Source organism: Numida meleagris, chromosome 3 (genome assembly GCF_002078875.1).
Source record: "Numida meleagris isolate 19003 breed g44 Domestic line chromosome 3, NumMel1.0, whole genome shotgun sequence".
Taxonomy (NCBI): Eukaryota; Metazoa; Chordata; class Aves; order Galliformes; family Numididae; genus Numida; species Numida meleagris.
In genome coordinates, this window is record NC_034411.1 from 86,599,123 (window position 1) to 86,626,486 (window position 27,364).

At 36.7% G+C, this 27,364-nt stretch overlaps 1 protein-coding gene across 6 annotated transcripts in view; it reads left to right on the top strand.

The window, feature by feature from the left end:
• KHDRBS2 (KH RNA binding domain containing, signal transduction associated 2) overlaps positions 1-27,364 on the top strand; it is a 333,052-nt gene that overhangs the window by 111,065 nt on the left and 194,623 nt on the right. For all 6 annotated transcript variants that reach the window (XR_002437290.1, XM_021392691.1, XM_021392692.1 and 3 more), the window contains exon 3: positions 5,956-6,072. Coding sequence is in view for 5 of the 6 variants with exons in the window: in XM_021392691.1 (XP_021248366.1) it covers positions 5,956-6,072 (117 nt within the window). In the remaining variant the exon portion in view is untranslated. The remainder of the gene's footprint in view (positions 1-5,955; positions 6,073-27,364) is intronic.

Below are 27,364 nucleotides of genomic sequence, written 5' to 3' on the forward strand. Positions count from 1 at the left end.
GGGAATTAATAATACCTTTATCTCCTCCCCTTTTTCTTTAGCATAGCTCTGAATTTAGATATAAACTATTTATTTATTTATTTATTTCCTGAATAGATAAATATTTTTGTCAGAATAAGTAATTCTGAATATGGAAAGACTTTTTGTCCCCCCACGATAACAAATGGTGAATTGAGCGTACTAAAAATGAGCCTATTTTGTGTTGCCTAAGTCATTGCTATTTCTATTTCACTGTTTCTAGGATTAAAAAAAAATGAATGCAGTCTCTCAGTTCAGGGCTTTGTGTTGCTTTGTCTTACAGTTGGAAGCATTTTTCTGTCTAATTCTTTATTTATCTAGGCTTTGCTACTTTTCTGTGCACTTCTTTGTGTATAGAACAAAAACAGTCTCTCACGTACGCTTTTTCTGAATGACATGCATATTCCTTATTTCTGCTTGTAAAGCCCAATCTAAATGGTGTTTATAAAATAGTGTTCTATTAGGTATGTATTTGGGCTACATCAAACATGGAAATAGTTGTTCTTCTAAATGTGAACATCCATTTTCTTTCACTTGTATTAAATTTAAGGCTCAAATAGTAATGCTGTAAATGTAACATTAGACTTGTTATATCTATGCAGTCCTGGGGTGCTCAGAATCTTTCCTAATACTTAATTTTAATTTTTAATTTTGAAAGAACTGCTGGTTAGAGCTTTACATAGTAACATAAGAGAACAGCAAATTATATTATGGTTCACTCAATTTGATTACCAGCTTTCTTGTCACCATCTGCAGAAGAGAGGTAGGGAGAAGGTAGGTACAGTTTTAGACAGGATAGGATTTATAGGGAGCACTTCATATGCTTTTGTATGGTGGTGTGACTTTTTTTCCTTGTGAGGATGGTGACTCCAGCATGAGTGACTCTTCTCAGCCTGCAGTGCCTCATGCTTTTGGCTTTTGAAAGACTCCACCAGACCTCAAAGCCTATGGCCCACCTTCGGGGATGTTCACAGTATTCCTTGACATGTACAAGAAGTGCTCTAAACATGGTTCTCACAAGCAAACTGTGCATTAATTATTGGTTAGGTTATTCAAAAGCAAGCTTATCCCATATTGACAGAGTCCTGTGTATACAACCAAAGTATTCAGTGTTTGATTGCTATTTTTTGCACATTAAAAAATGAGGTAGTCACGAAAGTCACAACTGCTATCTGCTTAACTCCTTGTGCCCCATTTGTGGCTTCCAGGTCATTGAGACTGCTCCAGTGCAAGGAGCCAAGGGCAGGACCCCCTGCCAGAGCAAGGCAGGGGCAACTTACTTGGATATTCTCAGTCTGTCAGCTAGTCTCCTAAGATAATATATATATACATATGTTTGGTCAGATTCCCTTATTTATGCAGGAAGAAAAAAAAAAAAGAAAAAAAGCACTATGGGTTTTTACTGAATCTGTCATAAATCTGGGCCTTTAAACCTTTTTTTTTGTTGTTGTTACTTATTTTCTTGTTTCTATATGAAGGCATTAGTATTTTATCATTATTAGCTCACTGTATTACATGTGCAGCTCATTCCTAGTTCAATAAAACAATGAGGATACAAGTATGCTAATAATAGCTACAGGATTTTTACAGTACAAATTCCCTTTCTTTTCACCATTTTTATACAACACGAATGCAGTAATGGAGCTGTGTCTATTTACTTTGGATGCCTGGTTGAAAGTTCAAACTCCCACTGTGTTCATGTCGTGGACAATTTGCTTTAATATGCCTTATACTGAAGAAACTTCTCCTTGAATTCACACCACCATATAAAATAGATATTATATAAACATTTGTCTTAGTTTCAACTGGGATGGAATTGTTTTCTTCAGAGTGTCTGGTATGATTATATGTTTTGGTTCTAGGAGAAAAAAAATGTTGATAATACACCAGTGTTTCTAGTTGTAGCCAAGCAGTGTTGTACAGAGCCAGGGTCATTCACAGCAAAGGGCCCAAGGAGCTGAGAGCGAACAGGATGAGAACAGCTGACTTAAACTGGCCAAAGGGATATTCCACACCACATGACAAAATGAGGAAGGATTTTTGAAGGGGTGGGAGTTCATCTCTCTCTCTTCTGCTGCTCAAGAGCTAGCTGGGCAGGAGCCAGGGTGTGGTGAGGAATTGCTTGAGCATCGCTTGTTATATACATTCATATCTATAGATAGATAGATGGATACAGTTATAACTATTATCCTTTTCCCTATCTTCGTAAATAGTTTATCTCAACACACAAGTTCTACTTTGTGGGTTTTTCTTGATTCTCTCACCCATCCCACTGGGAAGGGGAGGAGTGAGTGAAGGATTGTGTGGTGCTCAGCCACCTGCCGGGTTAAACCACAACAGTCATTTTGGCACCTAGCATGGAGCCTGAGGGCAACAAGCCCTGTGGCTAGTCCAACTTCTGTGACAGATCCTGTTGTTACTCCAACTCCTGTGATGAGCACTGTGATTTCTCTGCCAGCCCCTGCAGTGAACACTACAGTCACTCCAGCTCCTGTTAGAGGCCCTGTGATTGCTCCAAGTCCTACAGCAAGCCCTGTGATTGCTCCAACTCCTGCAACAAGCCCTGTGGTTGCTCCAACTCCTGCAACAAGCCCTGTGGTTGCTCCAGATTCTGTGACAGAGCCTGCAACTGTTCCAACCCCTGTGATGAGTCCTGCAGTTGCTCTGGCTTTTTTGGCAGACTGCCATTATTCTAACCCTTCTGGTGGGCCCTGCTTGTGCCACGACCTTCACAACCAATCCTGTGGTCACTCAATCCCTGTGGTAAGCCCCACAGGTCAATCAGAGAACCAACCAGTGCCATTACCAGTTGCCCCTATAAGAAAGATGAAAAAATGTCTATGAAAGTCGCAACGTTTAGGAAAGAGAGAAGCTTCTAAGTTCAGAGAAGTAGTAGATGTGAGTTAAACCACATGTAGAGTTGAACCACAACTTTATATAAATGCTTGTCTGCATGTTTATTTTCAATTCTGTGAAAATTCTGCTGATGTGCTAAGTCACATCAAAAACAACCCATGTCCAAATTGAAGAGGATTAGTTTGACAATGAGAATATATGTGATCTTGAGATATTATAGTACACTTAAGACTGTCACAGTATTGTATGTATGCTATGGGATATATTTTAAGAACTAATTGTACACTTTTTTTTACAGCACAGGTTATAATTAATGTCTTGCATTTCATAAATGCCATGCATGATATATCAGCATAATAAATGCTGACACTGGGAGACAGACTGCCTGTGCTGAGCTCCAGTTTGACAACACCCTGTTAGTTTTAGGGATTCACTTCTCTGGGACTTAACATGAAGCAAACAAGGAGTGTTGATGTCTTACTGGAAGAGGTTTTCAGACTTATGATTATAGATAAATGCTAAGGATAGCTGGTGTCCCTAGCACATACTGATGCTGGGAAGACTGAGGACAGTGGTAGAATTTGTGATACTGTTCACTAGCTTTTCTGCAACTTTAGACAAAACCAAAATAGCAGCAATTCATTTTTTTTCAGTTGCAAGTAACTTAACGCTTTCTGATGTATGTTTTTAGAGTAGAAGGTGGAAGAAGTGTGAATGTCTGTCTGCTACATAATCAATAGAATTAAAATCCCCAGCTACTTATTTCCGTTGAAGTGATTAAAATACACTTTGTACATAGTTTATGCTGGCCATACTGCTCCTTTGCACCAATATTTCAAGGTAATTATTAGGCAGTTTATAAAGTACTTAAGTATAAATGTTCAGCATAAATCTTCATAGACTCTATTTTAATAGTTTTATTCTATTCAGAGAGCAAATGTTGTTGAGCTTTGGCTGGCTCTCTTGTACCCCAAACATAGGCAGCCGTATGGCACATTCAGCTTTTGAAAGGCATATTTTTCCTACTATTTAGAGACACTAAAGGGATGCAGCATAAATTCTCTTGAATTCTGCTCCGATTAGTGAAGTGTAAGTGGCACAAAAGATTTCATCTTTTAACAGCCTTTCTGCACATGTGTTCCCTGTAGAGAAGAGAAAGCTCTGCTGTTTGCTCGACCTTCTCTAATGAGCCTTCACATGCATGAGATTTCATTTTTGAAATCCCACTTTTATAGATTAAGTCCTAGGGTTAGTATATAGTTTCAAATTAAAGTTGAAATTCAATCTTTGCCATTCCTTTCTCATCCTTAGGCTTATTTCCATATGAAATTTAATAATCCATCTGAAGAGAGCAACTTCTTCCAGGCAAAGTTGACCCTGGAAGATACATGGCTACAGTTTTAGTACAGACTTAGTATTACTGATACCATGATGATTTAAAAGGATGGGTTTTCTTGGAAGAGTTGCTAACTTTTATTAAATCAATAGAGAGAGTTGGAACAAATTGCAAGCACACAAGCCTGAAAAATGTTATTTTGAGCTTCAAAGCTTGTTCTTTTCTTTTTTCTGCAGCTGTACCACTTGCTATTTCCCCTTAGGCATTTTATCTTACTGAAATTGGTGATGTTAATTTAGGTGGAAGTAGATTTTGACTTATGTGTGTATTTTTTCCTATGATTACGCATTTTTTTTCTTTGATGGTTTAACCAATATTTGAAGGCAGTTACAACAATTGCAACAAGGAGAGTGTCAGTTTCTTTTCTTAGGTGACAAATGATAGGATGCAAGGAAACAGCCTCACACTGTGTGCCGGGGAGGTTTAGATTGGACATGAGGTAGAACATCTTCATGGAGAGTGTGGTCAAGCATTGGAATGGACTGCCCAGGGACATGCCGCAGTCCTCATCCCTGGAGATATCTAAGAGATGTGTGGACATATCACTGAGGGATATGGTTTAGTGATGGGTCTCTGTAGGTCAGGATGATGATTGGACTTAGTGATCTTGAAGGTCTTTTCCATCTTAGATGACTCTATGGTTCTATAATTTGTGATCTTCCTAGAGTTTCCTCTGTATTTTTGACAGCAGTGTGTCCTTGATTGATATTCTTATTGTCATGGAAATGCAGATACAGTTGTATACCTTTACTCTCAGATGAGCTTAATCTTTACTGAAAGACAGGCCAGAGTATTGTCTCTTCATACTTGAACACAATTTAGAAACGTCCTGAGCAAATGCTGGTGGTTCTCAGTCAACTTCCAAAGACATGTCATATTCAAAAAGATTTTGGAAAGCATAAAACATACTAAATTGAAGAAACTGTTGATTGCAGAATACCTCATAACTCCCCTCCTTTGGTACTTTATGGTGACATAACATTAATGCCTTATTTAATTACTGTTCTGCTAAAGAATTTTCAAGTAGACATCTTCTTCTTGCAGAAAAAAAAACAGTGTATGTGTCATGGGAACTGCACACTGTTTAAGAGTATTTGCAGCATATCAGACAAATTCCAGTGCTCTGCAAAGTCCTCTCAGAAAGCAGCCTGGATATCTGGAGTGATCTGTTTGCGTGATTTGTTCAGTTACACACAAAACAGATATTTGAAACCGATACATGAAATAACACTTATTTTAAAATCAATATGTAAATCATCAATTCTTAGGAACCTATCAAAAGCTCTAGGTTTGCAAAATATATTATTCTGCCAATAAAAGAGACTATCTCAGGAAAGAACGTATTCATTCTCTTGGTTTCACTTATGTCATCTAATAAGCAAAGGTCTAGTTTAGTACTTAGCTAAACCTAAGCGGCCACTGACCATTTTTCTCCTAAAGATGAACCTCCTAGGTTTCAAATAAACCATGAATGCTTATAGTTCCTTTCCAAGCTAGATGAGAAAATAACTTCATTCTCCACACTTGTATGAATTAGACCTAGATCTAAGTAGTAGTATTTTTTAAAAAATAAGACTAAATTTTTCTCTTTAAACAACTCATTTATGAAGATTTATGAAGTTTTTTTTTTGTTTTTTTTTTAAAGTGCTCCTTGGTTTAAAATTGTTTTCTTATTTACTTTCTAGTTCAATTTTGTTGGGAAATTGCTTGGACCAAGAGGAAACTCCTTGAAGAGGTTACAAGAAGAAACAGGTGCAAAAATGTCTATCCTGGGAAAAGGCTCCATGAGGGATAAAGCTAAGGTACTGTGTCTGGATTCTGATTGCAATTAGTGTTGATACATTTGTGCCTTAGCTGTCTGCTTACTAATGACTCAATAGAATTAAGCTAGATTCTGACTCCAAAGGCTTGTTTGTTGTTTTTCAAGTTACTTTAATTGCTTCCTTTCCATATAATCATAGACCACCACAGCTATACTGCCACTGTTATTTAAATAATTCACTAAAAGAGGAACAGTATTAAAGTTAATTTGTTCTGAGAAAAGCTTATGTCTCCTGAGAAAGTTTAACTTGTTAAGATTTTTGCTGTAATGTCAACGTACACAAATAGATCTTCTCTTCTGTTTCTTTAGGCTTGTTCTTACTGTTTATTTAGAGATGCTACTTTTCTAAAAGGTTGAATATTCAGGGCATAGCTTAAAAAAAAGATTATGAAGTGAAAGTTTTACTTAAATATGTTTAAAAATGCACTGTAGATAAAAGAAAAAAATCAGTGTTTGGAATCATGGCCTGGCTATCACACCTTAAGTAATTATTTGTAAAATCAAGCAGTTTAATACATATGCAAGTACACATTGTATTGTGACTCTTACTTTACATGCTATAGAACAGCAACATTACAGTCAACACAGAAATAATGACTGCTTATTCCACTGAACTGTAGATAGCCTTTAGTAATGCTGTGCATTATTCAGTTTTCCTTTCTGTCACGTTTGTCATTCATCTCAGTAGCCTAAATAATGAAAGAAATAACATGCCACAGTAAAGGAAAGGATTTTACCATTTTTATGATTGTTATTATTTGGCCTTGGTAATGCGTATCAGCGGTCCCACTTGCGTTATGATCTCCAATGGCAATATTAAAAATAAAACACAAAAAAGACAAATTAGGCACACAGAGTGTATTTCATTTTTTCAGTGATTTCTTTATGACATTGGGCATACTGACACTTCAATTATCTATTTAACACTATATTTTATGATAATAAATGGTGATTACACTACAGATTTTATTTTTAGTTAGTGACAAGTTCAATATTTTATGACTTCTGGCTTACTTCTGGAATTATAGAAAATGACTGCCTGGACAAATGAATGTGAGTGCTGCTAAGTACAGTAATTTGCATCTGTACTGCGTCTGCCAGCTCCATTCTCAGCCACCCACTTAGATCATTATTGCCAAAAGAGGCAATTGCCCAGACAGGGAAGTGTGAAGAGCTTGGTACCAGATAAAGAGGTTTAAGCACGTAAATAGATGAAGTTCTCTGATTTTGAGATTGGTCACTCTTCTTATCATGCTGTTTGAATTTCATCTTATTGTAACAAACAACGCCATCATGCCAGTTATTATATTCACTCATGAATATGGTATCAGAAACAAAATTCAGTTGTTTTTTTTTTTCTCTTCATACAGTATTTAGGCCTAAAGAGCAGTATGAAGTTAAGTGTGAACTTCATTGAATGTCATTCATAGAAACGTCATAGAATCATAGAATGGCCTGGGTTGAAAAGGACCATAATGATCATCTAGTTTCAACCCTCCCCTGCTGAGTGCAGGGTCACCAACCACTAGACCAGGCTGCCCAGAGCCACAATCCAGCCTGGCCTTGAATCCCTCGAGGGATGGGGCATCCACAACCTCCTTGGCAACCTGTTCCAGTGTGTCACCACCCTCTGAGTGAAAAACTTCCTCATATGAGAAAAGTATAAAAAGTGAACTCCTATTGTAAAATAGTGTTAAATATGGCAGTGATGAAAGCAAATTCGATAGAGAAGGCCACATAATCAACTGTTATCTTAATCCAGTTTACACATCACTGACTCAAAAAAAAATTGACCTCAGTGCAATTACAGTGAGAGATAGGAATTATCTGATCTGTATACATCACTGTTGCTGGTTCCAAGGAAAAAACACTGAGAATGTCCATGGGATGGATAATAATTGCAATTAGTATTTCAGAGAGGAGATTTTAGGTTGAGAACCCGGTAAAACTTAAAGAAAATACATTTAACTGTGAGCATAAATAGTGTCCTAAACTGCAACGTCACTAAGGAAAATGCAACTTGCTCTGCTTAAAACAGGTTTCTTGCCATAAAACAAGCCCACTAGCCTCATTTACGCATCTTTTTTTTTACTGATTTAAATACATAATACCAGAGTATGGAGGCTTGTTGTGGTAATTTTATACCATACTAGAAATCAGTTAACATGTATGGACTGTTGAGTCTTCCTTCTGAAGGAATTTTCACAAAAAATCTGTGTAATTTCTCTCTGTAAACTAGAACATCTGTAAGGCTTTCTACACAAGTTGTACCAGTTCCCAAGCAGACTGCCGGTATGCACGCTTTCCCCCTCTGGTCAGCTGGCTGCTCAGCTGCATCAGAGCAACAGAAGCTGAATGTCAGTGATATTCTTGATGGAAAAGATTAAATAAATTTATACCTGAAATCCTTGCTTAGTGCTCAGAAAGAAGTGATACCCCTATTTGTGTCTTACGCTGCCAAAATGATGGCAGGCAAATGTTTGTCTCCACAGTGAAGCACTCTGGGCATATTCTGTAATTTTGGGCAAGTGGAGGTGCACTTTCTAATTTTGGAGACCTCCTTCTATTAAAAGGAAGTTTATTTCATTTTCTGAATTTCCTTATTCTTAAAAAAGAAATCTGTGCATGCATTTCAGAGGTTAAAGAACTGGGTCTGTTTCTTTGCCGAGCCTTACGCTGTTGATAAGAGTTATTTGAGTTCTTTGCAGAGCCACTGTGCCTACAGTGCATGAACAGGACAAGTTAATTTGAAAAGGCAATGCAGCTTAGTTAACATGAATAATATCAGCAACTCCACCAAGCTTATATACACCTCTCAGAAGGTTGCATTAGAAATTTTTGAAGAGATGCCCAAAAATAACTGTAGCAGTTTTGCAGAATATTGCTGCAGATATAATGAAAACTGCAATGATTCTTCTAGATTGTTGTGGCTAATGTGAGTCTCTAAATCTCTGTGCTTAAGCTAATGCCACTGGCTCAGCAGAAGTTTATTTTTCTACAACGGACACAACCCAAGGGGAAAGATCCTACAGAGTTCTGGCAGGAAAAACGTCAGGAGATGCCACATTACCTCTAGGCACAATAAAAGATGATGCTGGATTTTAGCTGCTTCTTCCTTTTGATTTGTACTTTTAATGTTGACTGCGGCTAAACTTTGAAATATTTATTAGCGGAATAACTCCATTTATTTCTAAATCACAGAGAAGTTATTGTTCAACATGGTGAGTATAGCTGTGGTCACTGGGAGTTGTGCCCATTGTAAGAGCATAGTCAGTTTCCAGTGAGTTCTTTGGATGGGATCAGCTCTCATCATCTTGGTGACTGACATGATACCATTAAAGTTTGTCATTCCTGTACTAATACTGTATTGTAAATATGCAAATACATTCTTCAGAACAGGTAGTGATGAGATTAAACATAGTCATATCGAATTGCTTGGCTTTTGATTCTTTTCCCTTTCTTTTTCTCTTTTTTTCAAATAGCATTGGACACAATAGTAAAGGTAAACAAGCAAACTGAACTGAAGAGAAATCTCATTACAAGTGGAATGAATTGATTTCTTTCATACTTTGACGCACATTTGCTCCTTTTCAGCCATACAGTGAACGCTTTCCACTATGCTGTAAAAAAAAATAAAAATGCATGCAGTGAGATGGAATGGCTTTTTAAAATATGCTGTAACAGAAAGAGCATAGAATTTCTTTAAAGAAGCAGGAAAAAATGTATCTTCTTGAACACTTCAGATTCTTGAGCGAGGTACCTGAAAACAGATACAAGTAAGAACTATTGGTTTTTTTCTCAGGAGAAAGCATAGTCATAGGGCTTGCACTATTTCTTCAAACCTGCCACCTACGTTTAAAGCCTTACTGCTGCTTGGAGCATGATCCACAAGCTAGATGTGAGTTTCTGTCCATGCCTGCATCCCCAGTGCCCAGCAGCAGCCACTTACAGCTCAGAAATCACTTGTGCAACTTAGCCCTTTTTACTTGATTCCTGTTTCTTTACTATAAATCACAGAGAATTAGAGAACAAACTTGCAGCTTTGAAAAACCCTATCAACTGTTTTTGCACGACTCAGTGATTGCCAACTACTGAATGAACTTTTAACTGCTTCCTTCTTCAAATTTCAATGTTATTTAAAATAGATACTAAAGCAAGAAAGTTTAATCACAGAAGGCTGAAGTGCACTAGAACTATCTTCCTCTCTTCGATCTATGAATTAAATGTGTTCCAGTAAAACTCTGCTGCCACTGGACAGCAGCCAGTCCTTTTAGAGAGGAATTCTTGCATGAGCTTTTCTTTTTTAAAAATACAGATGTTAAGACTTTGTTGGCAACTGCAAAGAACTGAGAACTGAACACCCAGAGAACCTGCTTTGGTTCAATGAGAAATGTATCATCCTTATTGGGGTTTTTAACAGCCATATTATGTGAGAACGTTAAAAAAGATCTTGAAGATAAAGGAGAATTGCAGTGGATCCTGGTCTGTTCAATGCAGTGTCCTGCTTGCAGTCCTGCAGTCTTTAAATATGGGTTTAAATATCTCACAGGGTTTAGTTCACATATGTAATGTTACATAGTGCCCAGTAACTTTGTGGTCTGAACTACAAGCTATTTTTTCATTAGATTATGTCTACCCTGAGCATAGCGTCTGTAATAATCATTTACTTTTTTGCAGTATAGTTACTTATGTCATATTTCATTTCAAATGAATGTGGCCCCATTTTGAGCAAGAATAATTTTGAAGGACACTAGAAATTTTAAAAAAGAAAAAATCACCTCATCTTTTACACTAGGTTTTATGCTGGTGGCATTCCACTCATAACAATATAGTTGCTCACTCTAGTTTATGGCTATAAGCTAGATCAGCCCCATGTTCAGCCAATCATGAGATTCCAGCTCATATAGTTAGAGATAAAAAAAAAAAAAAAAGAGTATTTCTTTAAAAATATTTGCTTTGGTTCCTTAAAACAGAAACTGCAGGTTTACTTCCAACCTGCTGGGAGTTCTGATCTGGACTTTATGTAAAATCCCTGAAATGTTTGTTATTAGGTAAGATCTTTCTGTTTCATTGAACTGTTCTTATAACATCTTTAGCTATAAAATCTCCAAGGGAAATACAGAACAATGCACGACATTGGATTTAGAAAAATGGCTCACATCCAAAAGCATCAATAGCTCGTTTTAAATCACTGATTGGTGCTCACCCAATTAATCTTTTTCTGTTAGATTTTCCTTTGCCATGTGTAAAAGTATTATTGACTTTGGATAGTTATCTCTACAACCATGATACCTTGGAGCTTATAGTCATTACACCTCACAAGTGAGTTTATGACCAAAAGCAGGATTAGGCCTTTGGCATGCATTCAAGGTATGAGCAGGAGTAACAGCAGCACACTGCTTCTGCTGCAGCACATTTTTTTCCTTTCTAAAATCTCTCCAACTCCCTGATACACAAAATTTTCTTTAAAACATCTTTTATTATTTAACCTGATTTTACTAATAGTAGACAGCTAGTCTAACAGTGCATTCACTTATTTGGTCTCACATTTGATTTCCACACTTGCTCACAATTTCTTGGTTAAAGCAACATTTGGGAGGCCAAATCTGGTTATCTATTCAGAAAGTGAAAGGTCATACTAGCAAATCAATGATAGGTGTTCAGAAAGTCTCTCAGACACTCCTTTAGTTTATAAGATGCATATAGAATCCCATAACCTTCATCTGTATGTAGCAGCTGTCTTGGATACAGGCAGAGTTACACCTTGCAGATGCCAGTGTGCACTGATGCTCACCAGCCTCTTGGTATTCTCAGACTGTTCTGACAGGTCCACCAGCAGTCATCAAAGCTTACTGGTCCTTGGGAAGCTTTCATATGACACCTTCTCAGCAGTCCTGATTTTTGCTTGTAACTATTTCTCTACTGAAACTTGCACATATTTACAGAACCAGTTCACTCAAACTTGCATGGAAGAGACTTTCATGAAAAATGTTTGGTTGCTCATTTTTCATTGTTCATCTTAGGTGTCTCATCATCCCCATACATCCTTTCATCTTCCACCAGCTCCCCAGGGCTGTGCAAATCAACTTGTTCCCAGAAGGTTGTTTATTCTCTTTTTATCCAGAAAACCCCACTTTACCCAAAGCGCAACAACAACTAGGAATACAGAATCATCTTCTCTGTTTCCCAGCCTTTTTAGTTCTTTATCTACCAGAAAGCTCAGTAGTGAGGCTTGTTGTCACTAATGCAGGATCAGGACAACAGTCCTCTGAGAAATAGCAGTTTTGCTGAGTGATAGAAGTTCTATCTTTTACTCTTCAGCATCTCTCAGCCAGACCTTCCTCGAGTCAATAGTAACAAACAGATCTCCGAAGGTTGCTAAACTGGCATCATAACACAGTGAACATTCCACGGGACAGAGGAATCCTACAATGAATAAATTCAAAACATCTTAGCCTTTTTGTCTCCGAGAGACAAATTGTGGACAACAAATTTTAGGCACTAAATTTTGGAAACGAACTCATTCAATCTATAATTTGTCTCTGATTTCTTGAAAAAAGCTGTAAATACAAAATAATTTGTGAAAGTTTTTGTACTTATTAGAGGAAACTGAACTGAGCTTCTGAACTTGCTGAAGTGGTCAGTTTCTTTTAGGAAATGATGTATAAATATAGGATAGACATGCTTCTGCATTCAATGAAAATTAAAATGCAAATTTTAATTTTAAATTGGATAAATGGCAGAAAAATAGAGATTACTATATAATCCTAGCCTTCATATGTGTTGGTTACTGACGAAAAAATAAAGTGCGTATGTTGGTTATACACAAAGGTAGATTAAAAAATCAGGAAATTGAGACACTCGGTGGGTACTCAAAATTTTTGTAATTTAAATTGAAAAATGTTGTATTTATTTCTTTTGTCTCTTAAATAAAATCAGTAGTATTTCCACTAATACTCTCAGTGTCTCAGAGGTGCTTGTCCTCTACTATTGAAGCCAGTGGCAGTTTTGCCGATGAGGAATAAACCATTCTTAGTATTTTGCTGAGTGAGAGAAAGAAATTCAAATGCAAACTTAAAATCCTTTAATTCTGAAACTGAAGAGTCTGAAGAGTAAAATGTTAAATGGCTATAGAGATTCAACCAGCTATATCAATTTAAATACTTCCTGCTAACTTGATTCATGAAATGCTATGATACTTCCATGTGATGATGTTTTCAAAATAGGCAATTTAACCTTGTTAAAAAACTGCAGACTGTGATGCTGAGAGTTAAGTAAAGTACATTGTTCTCATACAGAGTTACATCAGACTTCGAAGAGATGCTGAAATATCCAAGTTCTGCTACTAGTGCAGCACAGTAGTGGTATCAAAACTTCATCTCCTTCCTCACACCTGATGTTAAAACAGACTTACAATTAAGACTCTGACGGGATTTTTGTAACACTTATATTGCTGTTTTCAAAATGGTGGGACACTTTCTCTTTCTTATTGTCAAGAATGGCTGGTTCAACCCAGTTCCGTTGCTAATAATGGGGTGGGGGGACCCACGAACCCACATCCCAGGAAAAGGGAATGGGAAATGGGGAAAGAGGGTAGTGAGATGGGCCTAAAACAAAACAGCAGCAACGATCTGAGGAGGAAAGCTAATTTACTAAAAAGATATCGGAAAGTAAGATAACACAGTATAATACAATATAATTGGAATTGAAGCTAATAAATCAAATAAAATGAGAGTGTCCAAAAACCGAAGACCTTACTCTAATGCTAAAGGCGAGACACTGCTGAGGCGAGCAGAAAGGGAAAAGAGAGCGCGTCTCGTGATATGTGAACAGTTTTGTCTTTCCCTCTGAATGGAAAATGGTAACAGAACAATGCAAAGTCCTCTGGGGGATGCAGTTCTTCTTCTCTTCTATCAACAGTCCATGGAACTGGAGCATTAACTCTTCAGCTCCCAGTGCACTGCATGATGTTATGGTGTGGAATACCAATAACAAAAATCATAAAACCATGACACTTATGAATTAGAATACTACCAAGGAGTAAAGCGTTATGACTGCTTCAGATTTATTCCTTCTCTTCTGAATTAATAGTGATGGAGGACCGCAAAAAAAGAGACAAACACCCGGCAAGAGAGGAATGTGGGAATGTTAAGACAGTCTCTAATGAAAATAATATGCGGCAACAAAAGATTACATGCTTTCTGTTTTGCCATCTTGTAAAAATTTAGCAATTTTTTGACCAGGAAACAGTATACATTTCTTTTGTTGTTTGTAGAATGACAAGTTTTTCTGAGTACGGCGTAAAAACTGTAAACACATGCTGCGTAAACATGTATCATGCATTTGAAACAAGCTGCCCAGTAACTCAGCAGTGATCCCTGTCTGTAATGGTGCCAGTCTGACACCTAAAAGACAGGTTTGGCATCCAGATCTGTGCCAAACTCTTCTTGATTTCAAAAGTTATTCAGAATTTATGGGCGGGAAAACCCTTCTGCTTGCTGGTGCAGTTCAGTTATTGCTGCTGCATGCACAGGTACTCTAGTGCCTCAGCTCACCCCAAAAAATTGGTTGTAGAACCATTCAGCCAATGAAGACCTGCTCTTCTCCCACAAGTGGCAGAATTTTCAAATGTGAATGGCTAGTCACTGAAAGTCAGAGAGAAATAAATAAATAAAAACAGTAAGAAGAAAGCTGTAAGTAAATTAACTCAATGACTTACAGCAGTTTAGGGGTCTGTAGATCTACTCACACTGATGTTTTTTCCCTGTCCATACTTTTTCAGAGCAGGGATTTGTATTCCAAAGTATTTTATTTATCTGCATGAGGGTTCATAAGGACCAGGTTTGATCTTGCTGAAGATTTTTTTTTTTTTATGATTATTGTTCTTACTGTTTTATGTATTTTATGTAAATGTAAAAAGAACTACTTTGAATTATTGGCAGCAATTACGTTAAATCCCAGTTTTCTGTGCATAATGTTATCCATACTCTTGAGGATCATGATAAATACTTTTAATATGTTTTAATGGGTTACTATTACAAGGAATTTTGCTTTGCCACAATAGAGGCAGCATTACACTAGATTAAATTACAGCGCACACAATTAAATAGAATAATGAAAAAAAAATCAGACTCGGAGCAACGGCACTTTGGAGTCCTCTGAAATTCGGTTCCATGATAAACATAATAGGAGAATATGATGTGTGGAATTTAGATAACTAAGCTAGATATTATTTTATTTGTAACGTCTCCATCAAGGATTAATGTTCTCTTATTCAGAGACATTGGTTAGTCTCTAGACTATTTTTCTGATTGATTCGTGTTGTACTATTGAGCATTCCTTCTTTGTTTATATACCCAGCATCAACATAACTTTTTAGCTCTAATTTCATTGTGCCACATTTTTTATGCAATCTGCAATAATTTCTGGCTTCTCAATAAGAGTTCAAGGAAATCTGAAGACTTAAACTGGCAACCATATATTACTAAAGAAAAAGCAACAAACTCTTTTATAATTCCTAAAAAATAAAAATATCAGTTTTACATATTCTCTGACAACAAATCCTTTTGAAAAGCAGAGGAACCTGAGATACATTTCTTGTTTTGTCAAATATAGTTAAACTAAGGTACATGTGCAGCTGTGAACAGTCATTAGCAATGAAAATAAAAAGTATGATATTGAGATTGCATACTGTATTATTGAGGGTTTTCTTTTTCTTATTTTTCTTATTTCTGTTATTTTTATGGAAGATGGATTGAATCCAGTAAGGACCAGGCATTTTGAGTCAGGAAGAATCCACATTTTAAATTTATTTCCCATAATTCACCGGCTCTTGAAGAGTGACTTTCTTTCCTAGAGTCTTAGTAGTTTTCCTACAGTAGAGAATCATAATACTTTAGAGGTGCCTACAGTGTAACAATTCACTGATATTGACAAATCTCTTTACAAAGACTTCATGTTATTGCACTAAATTCAAAATTGTCCAAGTACAGATGAGGAGTGGAATGTTATCCCTGCAGAATACATCCAGTTCCTAAGATCTGTGGGAGATCTGCTCACACCTTTTGGTTTCTTTGCCAAAATCTATGTACTGGTACGACATTTTAACTTTTTAGTAAGTTAGTTATTCCATTGGTTTATATCAGAATAACTCTACCATCTGAACAACAAAAAAATAATAATTCACTGGTAGAAAAATTTGGTAGAACGTGGGATGTGTAGTGGCTTGTGGTTAAAATGTTCACACAAGGCATTACTCAGATCATCGTCTTTCGCTTTTCACACTATCTAAGAAGTAACACCTTTAGAAGTAACCCTGACTCTTAATACCAGACCCTGACCTCATAAATCATGTTTGGAAGACTGAAGAACATGTATTTTTTTAGCTTAGTATCAGTGCTTTGCTGAATGTAAGCCTTACTGGCAATTCTCTCCTTCCTGTGCTCCCAGACCCTTGCTGAGAAAGTAAATGGCTGCTTGATGAGTGTTCTTTGTTGTGCAGGCAGGTTAATGATTTGGGGGATATCTATAAACTTTGAAGAATTCCTTTAAGAATCATTATTGAAGTAGGAAAACAAACAAGCAAAAAACTCTGCATTTTTTTCTTTTGTCCAGCACCATGTCCCATTTCATCTGCTGTTACGTTAAAGAAGTCTGTTTGCAGATGCTTTTCATTTGACATGACAGGGAAAGTAAAATGATGTTTTCTTTGTATTATGTTGTTAATCCTTTTCCAGAGATCAGTTTAGAGAGTAAGGAGATATAAGGAATTGTCAGTAAGCCTTCTTTTCTTAATTAAAAACACAATTAACCACGCACATAACTCCCTTCAACTTCAGGTTAATACTGATATAGAATCTCTAACTGTTATGAGATTTCATTCATAGGTCCATAAGTAAGTCCAAAAAAATATTTTACATTTATTTAAATTGATGTACTAAATATTTAGCCCTGAACAGTTTGAAAATAAATTATTTTTCTTTAAAAAGAATAAGAAAACAACTGCCCCCAAATCCAGACTAGCTGTTCTTTGTTACTTAGATTGTTCTCTGAGATACAGGGAAAATAGCTTATGGAAGATTTTTGCAGATCACAGTTGATTCAGGCACCCCATAGATAGTGCACCCCATTGTTAATGAAGGAGATAGAATACGCATTCAGAGTACGTTATGCCTATGAACACCCAAGAACAGCAAAGCAGCTCTCTGAGATGTTGAAGAAAATAACAGGTAATATAAACTTCAGCATGTAGAAGTGAAATTAAAATTACCCTTTAACACACAGATCTATCTTTTACAAATTTCTTATCATACTGGGTGTAGAAACTTCTATCAGCTAAATGCTTCCTACAAAATTACTTTATATATATATATGTTATGGCATTAGATATTCTGAGGAATTTGTGGTATCCCAAAACCCACCCATATGCTGTTCAAATATGCAGTGACTACTGATGTTTTTGATGGTGGTGGACATGCATATTCATCAGAATAACACTCGTAAAAATATCACTGGAGTCTTACTTATAAAGCATTTCTGTGACATATTACTATTCCATCTTCCACATCAAATTGCAATAATTTAGATAACAAATGTATAAATTCTGTGTTTTTTTTAATTGAGACTCACATAGAGCAACTGCCAATTTTCTTTCTCCACGATTTATCATTTATGACTTTCCTGCTTAGACTACCAGATATAGACTATCTATTATTATTTATTGATGCATATTGGGATACATTCATGATTAAATGAAAATCTTTACATTCATTACATTGAAGTACACCAATATTAAGAAGTTCTAGAATATAAGTAAGATTCAGAAATCTATTCACAAATAGATTTAAACTGTTCACATGTAAGTGGGAGCTCATATCCATTACTTCAAGTATAGTGAAGTGTTCATCATCAGGGTTATCTGGAATTTTGGTCTAATACATATGCAGAAATATATCTCAAATGTTACTTGGAAATTTATTTATGAATAGGATAGTCTAGAATCATAAACAAATAAAATAATTTTACATATATTGGTTAAAAAATGAATCAATAAGCCATTCTGTGTAAAGTTAGTAGCTTTTATTCACTTGGGCTTCAATGAGAAAGATGTGTGACAGATTATACAATGTGATAGATTGTACACCAGGTTATTTGTTGTATGGACTTTTGTTTCCAAACTGATCATCTGAATGGCTTAACTAGAAAATCTTCTTGAGTTATATAGCAATAAGGTCAAATTTTCATATTTTGTATTACACTATTTGAGGTATGTAGCACAGCACTAAAGTCTGGAGTTGCCATAGGGCACCAAATTATTAACTTATCTAGCATTATTTCCTGGCTCTAGAAATAGTATTCATTTTTTTAGAAACTGATGAGAAGAGAAACGGGCAGATAATATTCCTAGGTAACTGGAAAAGATAATATGCTTGAGAAGAGAATTCCTTCATATTATGCATAAGTTATTACCTTTTACCAAGAAATACAAGATCAAATGACCCTCCATAAAAAATTAGCTAGCATTGAAACATATGTTATACTTTTCCATGCAGCATGCCTAAATAAATTTTGCTAAGCTATTGGTGCAAATTCTTGTTGTATTATATCAAGAAATGTCATTAAAGAAAGAAATCTTTTGTGTCTTTGAAATAGAATACATATACTGCACTGAAAGTATGTCAGGAATATTGTATGTAAATATCGGAAGAAATACCTGGTAACAAAAGAAAATCTAAGAGATAGGGTGTTTAGATAGGAGCTGCAACAAAACTGACATTTATACCAATCGTGAGTTTGATTTCTTTATTTCATTTTCTGTATGATGAACAAAAGGGCTTATAGACTTGAAGGAAGCATCGTTTTAAGGCTCAACTATTTTGTGGCATGAAAAAATGGGACTTCTTCCATGTATCATGGTATGTTTGTGATGGTTTGCTCCTTTATTTCTGTGAGCAATTTGTGATATATGCTCTCATTTTAATTTTAAATATAGAAAAGTCATTCATTTTATCTTGGGTAGCCCACAGTTGAGTATCGTTAAGAAGATGAATGTGCTTCTGGACTGATAGGAGTGTATCTGAGGGATTCGGAATGTTAGAAATTATCCTGTCAGCTTTTGGCATCTCAAGGTATAAAAACAAAAATGCTGAGTCTTTACATAAAGGGATACTTTTGTATTGTTTATTCTTTTCTACTTTAAGAAACTTTTGTATTGTTTAGTCTTTTCTACTTTACGAAACTTTTCTACTTCTACAAGATTTAGATGCCTTTGGTGTTTGCAGTCCTGTAGACATTAGTTGGAGCTGCTTGTAGATATTTGTATGGATTTGATGTAGGATTTTATTACTGTCCTATTTATTCTATTATCAGCCCAGAGAGGTCATACTTTTAAATCAGGACAATTTCTCCAACTTTTAACTGTTTGTATGCTTATTCTTTCTGTGCCTACACAGTCCCCAGTGTGGGCTTCACCTGAGGACACTGAATTCTGCAAGAAGAATTAGAGGACACGTCTCTGAAGTTTGAGGGAGCTCAAGCACGAAAGTAGGGGAAATTTCACTTGGCTCCATGTATTCCCAGTAATGTCTCCACTCTGAGAGTGGTTACAGCACAGTCTTCTCCTAGAGCTAGCTACATGACATCAGATTTCAGTAGGAATTATCTCAAGCTATTTCATTGTGCTAGCAGTGGTTATATGACATCACTGCAGGGCATAATTAAATATTTAAATGCAGACTTAATTTGATCAACGCTATGATATCTAGGCTTGCAATATCCAATCTGAATGTTTATGCCTATCCTTAAGGATGATAAGAGCATAAGGCTTTCATCTTCTTAATTTCCAAAGACTTTAGAGGACCTTGAGTTTAAAAGCAAGGCCAAACTTCATAACATTTAGGTATAAAATAAAGTCTAGATATGGTCCAATGGCTTCAGCAGCTTTGTACAAGGTTGGATAGAAGAAAATCTCAGATGTCAGGGATTTGTATTCTGCCATTGTTGCTCAGATAGTTACTCGTGTGGGAACTCTGTTACCTCAACTTTTGTGTCTGAAAAAAATAAGTAGTATAGTTTTCATGATTAATATATTTAGATTATTATGATTTCCAGAGTTTTTCCCACTTTGCTGTCCTCTTAAATAGTTTTCAAGTTATTCGTAATTATACTGAAATCTCATAAAGATGTTTGGTTAGTGTGAATTTCTGACAAGCTGTAGTATCACCACAGGAGAAAATTTCCTTACTGAGCATGAAAAAGGCATGTCATTTGGACAAAAAGAAAAAGAAAAAAAAAAAAAAAGAAGAAGAAGGAAAGAAAGAAGGAAAAAAATTATAGCCAGGTATTAACATCTAAATTACCAAGGTAGGAGTACTAGTTCATACATACTAGATTGTAAAAATAAAAAAGCTACTTAGCTGTTATTGTGTTCATGTGTAAAAGAAGTTAATCTTATACCACTGTTATTACACCAGTGTATTTTATTGTCTTATATTTTTTCTCTCTCTCACCATCTTACATGGTGAAATATATACTTAGTGTCTCATGTTTCTAATTGTGTCAGTAGCCTTTTTTTCCCTTTTATTTCAAAATCTTATTAATATGAATTTCATTTCAAAAGCGATTGGAATGTTCTTTTAAAGATCTTATTAACACATTTCTGGCAGACTATTGGTTCAGGTGAACCACCTTTAAATACTGAATTTCAATTTAGTTTTGACACAGATAAGAAAGATTTATCAAACACCTTTTGTAAAAATGACAGTGCCGAGTATTGTGTGCAATACAATATAAAGAGAACACTAAAGTACAAATTGGCATTTTTTAAAAGATTAGCAGACTGCATTATAGTATGAAACATTCTGCAGAACAGCACATAATTATCTTTTCTATTTGTAGGTAAATTCTGAAATCGAAAGTGTTCCTGAAAATAAAAAAATAATCAGCTTCTTAATAACATCACTTTTATCTAAAGACCAGCTGTTGAAAAGAGGACTGCCATGACCATCAGATTTAGCCATAGAAAAATAAATAAGTTGATTAATACAGACACAGTGATGTTTTCGACATCTCTCTCAATGAAGAGCATACATTAATAATAAATAAATAAATAAAGTCCTCCTCTAGGGTTAAGCCACCAAATGCCTCTGGATTTCATGTAAGAAAACAAATGCTGTCTACAAGAGATTGAATAATGGAGAAAAAATACAAACCTCTCTATGTGCCAAGGCCGTACAAACCTTGGCAGTGTTTTACATATCAGGTTTCTGGTCTGAGCTCCTCGGCTCATTTTCTGCGCTGACATTGATTACACAAAATTGAGGCCACCTCATCTACATCCGTGCTGTGAGTGTATGCTGCTCCATATTCAGATGCATAAATGTGAGCGATGTGGAAACAACGGCATGGTGGTGTCAAGCTCTCATAAACTATCAGTCTTATGGAACAGAGTAGAATAGAATAGAATAGAATAGAATAGAATAGAATAGAATAGAATAGAATAGAATAGAATAGAATAGAATAGAATAGAATAGAATAGAATAGAATAGNAGAATAGAATAGAATAGAATAGAATAGAATAGAATAGAATAGAATAGAATAGAATAGAATAGAATAGAATAGAATAGAATAGAATAGAATAGTTCAGTTTGAATGGACCTTCAAAGATCATGAAGTCCATCTACCTGACCTCTTCAGGGCTAATCAGAAGTTAAAGCATATTGTTGAGAGCATTGTGTCTTGAACACTGAGGCTTTATTTCCAGGGGAAGTCCAGTAAAGAAGGTATTATGGATACCACTTAATTGTAAAACAAAACAAAAAACAAAAAACAAACAAACAAAAAAAAAACCAACAGCAGTGATTGATAGAGACAAGGCACCACATCACAAAACAGATCTACAAATGCATATTAAAGCCCTGTCAGAAGTCTTGTCTTCTGGCCTATGCCTTTCCCACTGATTAGCTCTTCAATATTTTGAGTTTCAGCTTCTCAGTAGAAAGAACAGGACCCTTTTTTGTTTCCTTGGTAGATAGAATCTAAGCCTTCTCAGAACTAACATACTCTCAGTTAGTACTTGCTCTGTTTAATAAAAGTGAAATCAGAGGTCCTGGGAGAGTACTGATTTCACTGAAACCAAGATCCTAGACATGCCTCAGAGATTAAAAGATCTGTGTTCAAACTGTGGTAACAGCTTGTTGAGAGATATGGCATACACAGGCTCTGTGTCTCTTTTCCCTCAGTGGGTATCTGTTGCTGAAACCCATCTCTGTGTTTATTGTTAAAATGAGGATAATGCAAATTGTAGCAAACAAACAAGATTTAAGGCTGTCTGTTAGGAAAGGGCAAGAACTGAATTTTTGTCTGTGGTTTGCTTTGCTGTCCTGCAGGCCAATTCCACACAAGTTAATTCTGTAAACTTCTAAGTCCTTATCAAATGTTTAATTTGTTTATTTTTGTCTAAAAAAAAGTAATGGGGAAAAGCTATTAAAGAATACCCTGCAGCGCTATGGTCAGCAAAATCATGATATTTCATGATATAGGAGCGTAGCTGATAAACTGCTCATGTGAATTAAACATTTTTCTTTAGTTTGAAAACACTTCTCCTCAAACTTGTATTGAATTTTGTATTATCATTTCCAGTCTGGGTGACACAGATACAATCATTACATTTTTTTTTCCAGTAAAGCAAAACATTCATCTGAGTAATAGTCCTTCCTTACTGATTTTTAACATTCTCTCTTAACAGAAGGAGGAGAAAGAGATTTTAATGCCTGTTGCTATATGTGGAGAGGTATTTTTGTCTGAGGACAAGTTTCATGCCATGTTATTCAGCATTTGTTTTGCAAGCCAGAGCACAGTCAGCCTTAACTAGCCAAGGTACCAGTTCAAGATACAGTCTCTGAGCCTCAGGGCTGTACAGAATCATTGCAATGTGAGTGTTAAGGCACAGACGGTTTGGAACAGTACATCTTCACAACCTTGGTGGAAGGCCATAGGAAAGGCTCTCCTCTTTTGGCAGTTTTAAATGCTATTTAAAATAATAAAGAATTAACTGCAGAGAAGGCTCCTCTCAGACTGTAGGTATGTTTAGGTTAGAAGTTGCTCTTCTTTGTTTTCCTGCCACTTATCAATCTTTTTTCTATTCAGTAATACAAATCTTCTAGGTGGACGTTAATCTTGTCATCCTTGTCCACAGACCACCTGACATGCTCGTTGACCTCTCCATTACAGCACTGCACCTATTTTATCATTTAGCTTGTGTTTTCTGTAGTGTTTACTGTTAGCTCTTCAGGTCTATTTTTCAGTCCTCAAGAACAAAAAAAAAAGTATAGATTAGGAGAACCAGGGGCTTGTGAGTCTAAAAATGAGTATGCTAAGATACTTATATGTTGAAACCAGAAAGCCAAATGTATCCTGGGCTGCATCAAAAGATGCAAAGTCAGCAGGTCAAGGGAGTTGATCCTGTCCCTCAGCTCTGCACTGGTGAGACCTCACTTGGAGTACTGCATCCAGATGTGGAGTCCTCAGTACAGGAGAGACGTGGACCCTATCGGAGTGCCTCCAGAGGAGGGCCACAGAAATGATCCAATGGTTGGAACTCCTCTCCTATAAGGACAGGCTGAGAGAGCTGGGCTGTTCAGCCTGGAGAAGAGAAGGCTCCAGGGAGACCTGATAGCGGCTTTTCAGTATCTAACAGGGGGCTGTAAGAAAGAAGAGGGCAGACTCTTTAGCATGGTCTGCTGTGATAGGACAAGGGGAAATGGTTTCAAACTAAAAGAGGGTATATTTAGGTTAGATAGAAAAAAAATAGTGTTACATGATAAGGGTAAAGCACTGGAACAGGTTGTCTAGAGGGGTAGTGGAAGCCCTGTCCCTGGACACAATTAAGGTCAGGCTGGATGGTGCTCTGAGGAACCTGATCTAGCTGTAGGTGTCCCTGTTCATTGCACGGGAGTTGGACTAGGTGACCTTTAAGGGTCCCTTCCAACTATGACTCTATGTAAATAGAAAAGTTCACATGTTAAAAGTAAGTAGTTATAGCTTAAAAATAAAGGAAGTAAAATTAATGCTTGTGGGCCACGTTCACCTCATTTGTAGAAGGCCATTGGCATGCCAGCAGAGTCAAAGGGAGCTCAGGGCTTTGAGGTCTCCCTCAGCATGTGGATTTAGCGAACCAGGAGAGAAGGCAGGGTGTAAAGACAGACTGAGTATTAAATTTAAACAATGAAATGAGAGTATAGGCACTGAATAAATTAATCATTTTGCACTTATTGATTTTCTAGTAGCTTCTTTCCTATTCAAACAATCATGTTTTGAAAAAAAAAAAATTGGAATCACATCCAGAAATAATTTTGCAATTCTGTTGTTGCTAATTCCCTGTGCCTAAAATGGTCATCCTCTTGAGCTCAAATGATGTTGTGGTCAATAAACAACAAGCAAATTCAGCTGACTGGCTGATTTCATGTGAAGGACATCTAAACATCTGCTGTGAGGTATTTTGGGAGGAAAAAGCAAGGTCAAGTTTCAATAAATTAAATACTGATTGCAAATTATTTACAGAGCTCTATATCATATCCATAAGTCAGAGACCTTTCAAACCAAAAACCTGTGCTATTGTTGCCATGTTAAAATATTTGTGTATGCAATCTACTATGAGTGTTAACATCCAATTTTGTTTTTATTTGAGTTTGGACAATTCCAGTAATATTTCCTTTTTTTTGGAGTGCTCCCAAAAAACTGAAAGATATTGGGCTCTATGGAAATCTAATGAAGATTTTTCTTTGACCAGCCTGCTCTTAGTGATTCCAGGAATATTATATAAAAGGGCTGCATGTGAGATTTCATTACTTTATCACTTGTGCAGCTTCGTCTTTTGTTTCGTTTTTTCTTGTACTGATCAGATAACTCTCAGGCAATTTAAGAAACCACTTAAGAAAGGTTATCCATTTAAGGAGAGTTTTTGTAGCCTTTAAGTATTTAAATTGCTATGACCTTCTCAGCAGTTAACATATCAGACTTTCCTAAGTGCTTAGAAAGTAATTGGTTTTTGCCTGTAAGGAAAAATGGAATATTAATTTCAGAAGTCTTTCAAGTATGGATTGATTCACTTCTCAAATGGATGAAAAACTTCTAAACAAAAAAATTAATGATATTTTTCCTCTGGAAAATATAGTCATGAAATGAAGTCTCAAGTAGCAGAGCCTTGGGTCAGTAGGCTCACTCAGCATGCTGTGACATGGAAACTTTCCTATTTGTGTATATATGCAATTTTGCCAGAATGGCATTGTATCCAAGCCAAATTAGATCTGTATCCTACACTAGCCAAGTCTGCACTTTACCAGGTTGTCCATGAACTGTTACCAAACTGCATGGCCATCATTTCGGAGTTCTGACCAAAGAACTCCTTTACACTGTAAATGAATTCTCTGATATCTAAGTGAAGAAAAAATTCTAAAAAAATTGGAGAGGACAGGATAGAAATTGAGCTAGTGTTATCTGCTTTCTTTCACATCCATTTCTTACGGGAGAGCTGGAGATATCCTGTAACTACACTATGAGACACACTGGCTGCGCTAAACACATGGGAGTTCCCCTCAGTAGCACTTTTCCTTGCCTCTGAGGCCTGAGGCACAATTCAGTTGCATTCAGATAAGAATGGAAAATGAGGGGCAGAAGTCGTTTTTGAAGTGTTTTTGAAGACTACAGAGGATCAGTGCTTGTGGATAATACTGTGGTAATGCTGGTACTTATTTTAGTAACTGTCCCTTGCATTTTTTCTCGCCAGGGGGCAATATTGCTTGATGAAGGTGTAAAAAAAATGCACAAGGTTATTTGAGAAGGCCATGGGCCATCCTGTGCTCCTGCATCATTGGAGCAGGTGGTGTCTTGCACGGGTCAGATGTCTTCTCTGCCAGCTGGAGATGGCAGGTTCAGAGAGATGTTCTAGTCTCATAGTCCTGTGCAAAATGGGAATTCTTACCTCTCCAGGTCCAGAAGACAAGGCTGAAGAGAATTTATAATAGAATGCATGATTGACTGTTAGAGGATCAATAACCAACATATTTTGGATTACTGTGTTTCACTGATTTTCAGTGCACAGGATTGGTTGTATTCAGCAATTCTATGAACTTCTTTTATCTTTCAAATAGTGTCAATAATCACCTTCTCTCCTAATAACCTATGGAAAAAAAAAAGGCTCCCTTACCCAGGCCATACCCAGTAGTACACAGCCTCTACATTGCTATGTAGAAGGTTGCTTATTTTCATTATCAAATACAGATCTTCCTAAACAAGCCAGGTACCTGTCTGCTATTAAAATATTTTGTAGGAAATGTTTCGTAAAAGAATCATAGAATCACCAAAGTTGGAAAAGACCTCCAAGATCGTCCAGTCCAACCGTCCACCTATCACCAATAGTTCACACTAAACGTCTCTCAACACAACGTCTAAACGTTCCGTGGATGCCTCCAGGGACGGTGACTCAACCACCTCCCTGGGCAGCCCATTCCAGCGCCTGACCATTCTTTCAGAAAAGTAGTATTTCCTAATGTCCAGCCTAAATCTCCCCTGGCGCAACTTGAGGCCATTCCCCCTCGTCCTGTCGCTAGTTACACAAGAGAAGTAGCCGACCCCCAGCTCACTACAACCTGCCTTCAGGTAGTTATAGAGAGCAATAAGGTCTCCCCTGAGCCTCCTCTTCTCCAGACTGAACAATCCCAGCTCCCTCAGCCACTCCTCATAAGGCCTGTGCTCCACACCCCTCACCAGTGTTGTTGCCCTTGTCTGAACATGCTCCAGGTCCTCAATGTCTTTCTTGCAGTGAGGGGCCCAAAACTGGACATAGTACTCGAGGTGTGGCCTCTCCAGCGCTGAGTGCTGAGGGAGAAACAAGCACATGTGTCATGGTTTTGTGATTTTCGGTTATTGGTATTCCACATCATAACATCATGTAGTGGACATACCTAGTTCTCAGAAGAGAAGGACTACTACAGTCCCCACGGTACTTTGCTCCTTTGTTACCATTTTCCAGCCGGAGGGAAAAGATAGAAGCTCGCAGTATAAAAACTTGCAGATCACGAGACCTCGGCCCTTTTTCCGCCGTCTCTCGTCTTGGCAGCACCTCGCTCCCCAGCCGTCTTATCACTGGTAGTAGAGTAAGGCCTACCTTGATTTTGGGACATTCTCTCTCTCTGTGTTGGATTTATCAGCTTAAATTGTAATTATATTGTATTATAGTGTGTTGTTTTGCATTCTGATATTTTATTTAGTAAATT